Raw genomic sequence first — 8,885 nt, forward strand, 5'->3', positions numbered from 1 at the left:
ATATTTGCTGGTCAGGTTTTTACACATTGCACAGTTTCTAAAAGATTCAACTTTAGGTACTTTCTAGAGAAGCAACATTACATAAAACACTGGTAGTCCTTTTCCTGAGTCAGCTGAGAAGCTACATATAATTTAACAGGAAATACACGAGCAAGAGGCAATACATAAATGAGAGTAGATGACTACCTATAGGCAAAAAAAACACAATAAGGGAAATAATAGAAATAGGAGGCAGAGCATCTAAGGATAGAAGGAGTCCCATTCTACCAGCCCCGGATATCAGTAGGCATATGTTTCATGGCATAACTGTGAAGTTATTACATTGCCACAGTGGTAGATATGAGTTCTGAGGTAAAGTCCACAGGGAGATGCTAGACTCTGGAAGTACCAGGAATCTGCCAGTGTTGTAGGTGGTGCTCTGAAAAGGCTCTCTTGGGGGTATCTAATAAAGACCCGTCTATAGTGTTACCTGACTACAAGTAATAACAAGTCTTTGTTCAACCAATGTGTCACCTCTGGCTCACTATTGATACTGCTTAAAGTGATATGAAATAGTGTCGGATGGATGTGCCCCTTTGACTCCTTGGCTTCTGTATATCCAACTTAAGAAATACTTATAACAAAATATATTTACATATGTATACAATTTAGTATACAATATAATTATTATATGTAATAGGTGTCATTAAGTAGTTATGTGATTTTATGTATAATGTAAAAATATAAAATTTCTGTTAACTGCCAATGCTGCATGAGAAAATCAGTATTAGATGAGAAAAAGAAGAGAAATAATTCCATCCCTATGAGTTCTCAGGTAATATCATTTTCAGACAAAGCATATTATTAAACATCTTAATTCCTTTCTCCCCAACTTAGAATTATTAAAAAACACTACTAGTTTTACTCCTTTTTAAAAACAAAGGTATTACTTTACAACCAAGGGTACCCTTAAATTAATTACATGACTGCCCTTGAACTTGGAATCAGCTTTCCATGCCCTGGGATTATAGGTACAAGCCACTATTGTTCTTATACCTGTCAAGATATAATTTGTTTGACTTGGAAACAAACAAACAAAAAAACAAACAAACAAACAAACAAAAAGCAAGATATAGAGACTTTCTAATCATTAGTGATTCATAGCTGTAAAGAGATAGCATGCTATGTATATATTATATATTGTATATATTATGTATGTGCTTGCCTCAGGTAGAAGTTACTAATGTAGCATTGAATCAAGGGTCCAAAATAGCTAAGTGTCATTGGCTGAGATAGAAAACTAAGCAGCTTTTTCAAATGACCCAAAAGAAAACTAAAAGCAATTGGGAAATTTTGGAGTCAAGAGACCACACATGTCAGATAGTAGACAAGTGATATAGATGGAGGTTTTTCTCTTACCTGGTGGTTCACGCACTTTGAAAATAGCCACGCAGAGGCTTAATATTAATTATAAATGTTTGGCAGATGGCTCAGGCTTACTACCGGCTACCCCTTACATTTAAATTAACTCATTTCTATTAATCTAAGTATTACCACATGCTGTGGTGTTTACCAGTACACTGGCATGTTGTTCCTTGGGTGGCTGGATGGCATCTGCCAAACTCTACACTGCTTCTCCAATATCTTTGCTTGGATTTCCCATATGGCTCTATCCTGCCTTTCCATAAGACAAAGCAGCTTCATTTATGAATGAATGAAAACAACACATATTCACAGTACACAGAAAGACATCCCATAGAAAGTGAGTCACCTGATATTTGGGGTACATGTTTGTAACTGGTTTACACATATACAGATGTAGTTGGGTAGTCAAATGGTGTAATCCTAACTTAAGAGTATTTAATTATTCTGAGTCAGTTCTTAGGAACAAACTTGCCCTTTGGGGAGCTGGAGACAGAGCTCAGAAGTCAAGAATGTGTACATCACAGCCATGAGGTCCCCACACCCATGTAATAAGCCAGGTATTCCCTACATGCCAACTCCAGTGCTCAGGTGCAGCAGAGACTGGATGACTAAGATTTTCCAGCTTCCAGGCCAGCTAATGAAGTTAAAGGCACAGGGTCATGGAGAGACCAGGCCTCAGAGGATAACTGGAGTTGACTGGTTTTCAAGCTAACTAAGAAAACAAACCACCAGTACAGAAAGACCTGGCTCCAGAGGACTAGGTGAAGAGTGATAAAGTTATGTGATATGCTCTTCTTTTCTGTAGATATGCACAGATGCTCACAATTCACACATTATATCTATGCATCCACACATGCACAGACAAACACACACACACGGAGACACACCAACAAACAAAATAACTTAATTGACATTTTTGTCCCATAGCATAGTAGTAGCAGCATATAATAATACATGGTAGTTGCATTAGTTTTTCAGTCTCTTCTGGAAAAATCTATGTCATAGAAGAAAAAAACAGGAACAATAGTAGTATCATGTGATAAGTTTTGGTGACAAAATAGTTGTTGGGTTCATAGGCATATCATTGACAAAACAGTTGTTTAATGAATCTGTTGTATCTCTTCAAAACATTATTGCTACCCATCTCCCCCTATTTCATTAGTTTATCTTTTTGTAATTGTTATTGTTTTTCTTTTTAGTTGTTACCTGGTAAGAAGGAATATTAGATATGTTATATTCTTATCTATTTTTAGTAGAAATTCACAAATATCTTACAGATACTTTCCTCTCATCACATGTATTTCTTCTAGTTATGGAACAACTATTAAGAACGTGGGGTAGCTGTTGAAATCAGAGAAAGGACCAAGTGTTGTGAGCCTCACATTGAGGGCCATCTGTTGGGGTCCGGCATTGATGGGTTTGCTCATTCCAGGGTAGGGGCGTGTGGGTTAGAAATATTAGCCAGAAAAAACACACACACAAAAGAAAAAGACAGAAACACATAAAAGAGTTGGGAGGGCAACCCACTGAATAATGAATTCACCCATGTTTATTTTCCATATGCTTTATATACCCCAATCCAAAACAAAAGGAGAAGACTTCTTTACCATGGCACAACCAATGAGCAAACAAAGTAATTACACAGAACATTAAGTAACTATATTCTGAGTTAAGTATTCTGTTATTTAGGCAGGACTTGCAGCAACCACAGCCTAGAACAAGCCATCCTGTAGGTAGCCATATTCTGGGTCAAATCTCCTATCATAAACTTGAAAGAGCAAAAATGGGCCCTGAGCCAGGCAATGGTGGTGCACGCCTTTAATCCCAGCACTCGGGAGGCAGAGGCAGGCGGATCTCTGTGAGTTCCAGACCAGCCTGGTCTACAGAGCTAGTGCCAGGGCAGGCTCCAAAGCCACAGAGAAACCCTGTCTCGAAAAAAAAAAAAAAATAGGCCCTGAACTCTCTGAACTTTGGTCAAGGTGGAACAAATCCACATCCACAGAACCCAACAATTCCTTGTCCTTGAGGAGTATAAGGAATGCCTGGTTTATAATCAACATTCCATTGGGAACAAGTCGCTGAAATGATTCACCAATGTATCTAGATCCATTATCCATCTTTATAATTTTAGGAATTCCCATATATGAAAAACACACTAAGAAATGTGTTATCACATGCTTAGTGGTATGCCCAGTCTGTGCAGTAGCCATTAAGAATCCTGAATATCTATTGATTTTCACATGTATATACCTTAATTTACCACATTCTGCAATATGAGTAGCATCCATTTGCCATACATGATTAGGAAGCAGGACTTGAGGATTTACTCCCATATAAAATTCAGGTAAATATTGAGGGCATATATCACATTGCTTCACAATCTGAAGAGCAATTTCTCTCGTTAATCCAAATTGTTTTCTTAAACTTTTATTTTGATGATGGAAAGAATGAGATTGCTGAGCGAGCTAGAGTTGAGATAAAGAGTAAACTTATCAGCTAAAGCGTTGCACCCAGCCAGTGGACCAGGAAGATTTGAATGTGCTCCAATATGATCCACAAAGCACGGCGATTTTCTTTGATGAATGGCATCTTGAATTTGCTGAAACAGACCACCAGAAAACACAGATATATACATTATAATTCATAACAGTAGCAAAACTATAGTTTTGAAGTAGCAATGAAAATAATTTCTTGGTTGGGGGTCACTACAGCATAAGGAACTGTATTAAAGCGTCGCTGCATTAGCAAGGTGGAGAACCACTGCTCTAAGTCAAAGTGCCAGGGGATGTTGTGTTCACTGAATGACTCTTGCTTCTTAGGCCATTGTGTTTTAGCACTGTGTTCGCAGGCAGCAGAGGAATGAGACAAACTATAGAGTCTCCTTTCAATGCCCCTGTTCACAAACACCAGGACTCCACTTTTGTGTGTGCATCCTTGACCTTCAGTTGGGACCTGACTTGTAGGTTATCTCAGCTTCCTCAGGACTACATACTGCCTCTCTCGAGTTTTCAACAGTTTCCAGAGATTTGCAACTCCTTTCATATGTTATCATGTATTGTATTATACTTGTGTTATGCATTTTGAGCCATGGCAGAACATTTTGTGCCCAGGCTAGATAGTGACCCTGCCTAATTACAGATGTGTTTGATTTTGTTTTTCAGGTTTTTCTAAAGAGTGACCGAGTGGCCAGAATGGTTCAGAGTGGAGGGTGTTCTGCTAATGATTTCAGAGAGGTGTTTAAGAAAAACATAGAGAAACGTGTACGCAGCTTGCCGGAAATAGATGGCCTGAGCAAAGAGACTGTGCTGAGCTCGTGGATAGCCAAGTATGATGCCATATACAGGGGAGAGGAAGACTTGTGTAAGCAGCCGAACAGGATGACCCTGAGTGCCGTGTCTGAGCTTATTTTGAGCAAGGAGCAGCTCTATGAAATGTTCCAGCAGATCCTGGGTATTAAGAAGCTGGAGCACCAGCTCCTTTATAACGCCTGCCAGGTAAGTGATACGATGCCTGTCCTTGCCATGTCTGATACATGGAAGGAACATTTTTTATCACCCTATGAATAAGTGTTTTTCATTCTACAATCAATTCTCTTGAATAGCTGAGTGAGACTGAATTTTAATAAATCAAAGAGTGGTATTTGAAAGAAGTTTTGGAAGAAGTTGGGTGGAGGGAGAATGTCAGTATCATTAGCCAGTCAGGACTGGTCCCATGTGCCCTATTTAAGGACATCACGTTTGTGGCTACTAGGCATATTCAGGTTGGGCCCTGAATAGAAAAATGACAGTCATATTCAGCCACAACAATGTCTTTAATGTATAATGAGCCAGTGTTCCTCAGTGCAAAATAATTTGTCATTAAAGTATGATGCTAGTTTTCAGAGTGTTATCAAAGTAATTGAAATTTCAAATTTTTTTCTTAACCTCAGCCAGGAAGAAATGAATTGAGGATGATTGTTAAACTGGCTAATTTAAAGCAATGACAGCTAATAATATGTTTTCTCTTAAGTTGTTATTCAAGTCATGCATATGAAAATTGAATAAAATCTCATATGGTTTTCATTTTTAGACTGATTTGTCTAATAATATATTCCTTATGTATTTGCATTTTTTGCTTTTTTGGGTGTATGTATTATTTAACTCAGCCCTAATATACAATTCAAATTACCAAAATTCTACCATTTTAAAATTCATTAAGAATTGCACTTCTATATTGTACACCTATTTATTTTAATCTTTTTGCAAGTTTGTTTCTCTTACTTTCTGTATCCTTTTGTGTTCCTTACTCTTCATCACTAATTTGTGAATAATTTAGATTAATAAATTAAGAATTCATTAATAATTACTTAGTATGTCACCTTAACCCTACAAACAATTCGTGTGCTCACTGTCTTTGTTTTTGCCGTGTCACTAAGCCAGGTGGTGTTTTGATAGTGGAAGATGACAGCAGATCACGAGCTTATGTATTAACAAATGTGTACAGCTAAGACATTGCCTCCCATACTGTCCGTAGTGGTCCTTTTGTAAAGTTAATGTTGATGAGCAACACTAAGTAATAAAATTGAGATTCAGTCATTCGGTAGCTATTTAGTGAGAATTTATCAAAAGACTCACAAAGTTAAAAAAAAAAAAAAAAACAAGCTGAACCAACTGCTTCCCTGTTCCAAATGCAGGGGGTGGTGGAACCTCCCAAATAGTTAGCTACACATTCCAATTTATATTGCCTTTAAAATACCTGCCCACATATTATACAGGTTTATGGTTATTAACACAGAATCTTTTGTCTTCTTTTTAAAACTATTCTTGCATATGAGGTTTGGACCTTATAATTTCTCTCTCCTGTGACTTGCAGCACGCCATACTTCGCATTCAAGTCACTGATGTAATGGTGGGTTTATATTTGCATTCACTTCTATCAGAACTTGCCTCATGTAGGACCTGTTCTGTCTTCTTGTAGAATTACATCCTTTATCGTGATGTCCTTGTTGTTTCTCTAAAGCCTACTTTGTCTTACCCTAATGGAGCTAGTTGGGGCTTCCCTGTGATTAGAGGTAGCATGGTGGATATTTTCCCTTGTGTTGACTTTTAACATGATTTTTAGTTTTAAACATGTAATTGGGTCTTGAGGGTTTATTTGTTTTGTTTACACCCACTCAGATAGTTTTGGCTTTCAATGCCTGTGTTTAGACCACTCATAATTAAAATGATTACTATAGTTGACTTAAATAGTACAATCTGTTATTTTTTCCTTGCTGCTTTCCTTTGTCCCTATATCATTTTGTCTTTCATACTTTCTATGCTTTTATTTTATATCTTCTTTTGATATAGCACACATTCCATTTTAAGTATATTTTCTAGGTTTCCTAAGTTATATATTGTAGATCATAAAATCACCTAATTCCTTTTAAGTCCAGTTCAGCTTCCCTACAATTCAGTGTTCTTCCTCCTTTCTTATGCTGTATTGGTATAATTCATCTTGACTATGATATGCCATAGTCAATCAATATGTTATGACAATTGTTGTTTTAAACAGTTAACTTTTCTGATATGAGGACGGCATTATTCATTACTGTTAAAGTGCTTTTTTATTAACACTAGCACTCTCTGTTGAGTTTTAAACATTTTTCTTTGAGACTAGAGGCATATTAATAGTTGTAATTAAATCTCCTTGTTTGACAGTTGTTTCTGGTTCAGATGTTTGATTTGTTCTTTCTGAGTCTTTTATACATGTCTTTATATACATCTTGAATTATTTTAGAAAGTCAAGTATATTATATCAGATGATGCAATCTGACCTAATAAGACTGTTGTGTGAGAATTGTGCTAATCTGACCATGGGTTGGGTTGTGCCTGTTTCCTGGGGTCATACATACAAGAAGCTTCAAAATCCCAATATGCTTGTGTTTTTGTTTTGTTTTGTTTTTCTATTGACTAATTGTATTTAGGTATTTCATACGTGTTTCTAATGTAGTCAGTCTCTTCCCCAAACTCTCTCACTTCCCTCCATCTCTAGCAACCCCCACAATCTCTACTGGTCCCTTTCCCAGATTCATGAATTTTGGTTTCGTTTATGATACACTGAGTTTAACCAAGGCCATTGTGTGACCATTAGATTGGAAGTGATTTTTTCTATAATGTATCTGTGTTTATCTTTAACCATTTTGCAAATCTATTTTTCTTAATTTCTGTATCCTATTCGTGTTTCTTACTTTTACTGCACCACTAATTTTATTGTGAATAATTTAGATGAATAAAGAATCAATTTACAATAAAGTAGTATGTCAATAACACTGCAGACAATTCATGCACTCACCATGGTAGTTTTCACTGTGTCATTATGCCTTGTGGAATCATTAGTAGGGTACATAACCGAAAGCAAGGTTTGCTTTCTCTCTGACTCTATTAGCAGGAAATAGTTCAGCAGTGAGGGTTAGAGTTCCATAACTTTTCCTCCATCTATGCTTGCTTTTGTTCCTATGTTCTTTGACTTTGAGCTCCTCTATTCACTCCACATAGAGTCTGTATCTCACATCTGTTTTGGCTGTTGTCTACTGCGGTGTTGGAGATGTATCCATAGCAATGTGCTGGACAATGGAAGGGGTGTCTTTTGGTCTCATTAAATCTTTTTGTGGACTTAGGTCACTGTGGTAGAACCTTTGTGTTTCTGTTTCTTGTCCGGGGGACTCATTTCTTTCTACCTTCAAGTCCCTTATTTCCTTCTGTACTACAGACTTCACAATGTATTTTCTTAAGCTCTCTGTGCTCTGATCACTGAGCTTTTCTGGTTGGGTTTTGTGTCTCCAAGAGATGAGACAGGAAATCCACGGGTGTGGTGGTATTGTTTCACTAAAACTGGAAGAAGTGCTTGACTTTTCTCATTGTCAAAATCTCTTATTTTGGGAGAAGGGTCTGATAAATTTGGAAAAAAAAAACCTTACACTCTTTCTTCCCTGGCTACTTGGAATAATTTCTTGGCTTCTTATTAGAAGGGAAGTCAGTGAGACATGGAGCTAAGCTCCTGTATTCAGCTCGGCACCTTGTCAAAAGTACTGAGTAAGCAAGTGCTCTACCAGCATGGGATCTAGTACCTGATCATCCCAACATTATACCTTCCAAATTTGCGTCTTTTTACATTTTGATTAATGGTTTTCCTAGGTTTTAGGCCTGTAAGTCTAGGAAAGGTTTTTGATTTTTCTATTTGTTCAACGCCTTTGCTTTTAAGAATGGGAGTGATGGAGGTGCTGAAGAGTTCCATCTGGACGGGTGAGTGTGTGCTATCCAGGGGCGATAGTCCCAGAAGAGAGCACAAACCCCCCTCCCCCAGCTCCTTCTGCAGGGCTGTCTTTCTTACCACAAGCCAGCATCCCAACACCCCACCCCCAACCCTGCACTGCTGTATGCTAGGATCAGTGCTCAACAACAGTTTTAAGCTCCTACTTTAAGCTCCTACTCTAAGGCTACCCACCCAGAGCAGTGAGCCTC

At 37.6% G+C, this 8,885-nt stretch overlaps 1 protein-coding gene across 5 annotated transcripts in view; it reads left to right on the forward strand.

The window, feature by feature from the left end:
- Cadps2 (calcium dependent secretion activator 2) overlaps nucleotides 1–8,885 on the forward strand; it is a 533,470-nt gene that overhangs the window by 187,247 nt on the left and 337,338 nt on the right. For all 5 annotated transcript variants that reach the window (XM_050145948.1, XM_050145944.1, XM_050145945.1 and 2 more), the window contains exon 3: nucleotides 4,566–4,898. In XM_050145948.1, the coding sequence (XP_050001905.1) occupies nucleotides 4,566–4,898 (333 nt within the window). The remainder of the gene's footprint in view (nucleotides 1–4,565; nucleotides 4,899–8,885) is intronic.

The sequence above is a fragment of the Alexandromys fortis genome, unplaced genomic scaffold, assembly GCF_014885135.2.
Source record: "Alexandromys fortis isolate MF-2015 unplaced genomic scaffold, M_Fortis_MF-2015_v1.1 scaffold_34, whole genome shotgun sequence".
NCBI lineage: Eukaryota > Metazoa > Chordata > Mammalia > Rodentia > Cricetidae > Alexandromys > Alexandromys fortis.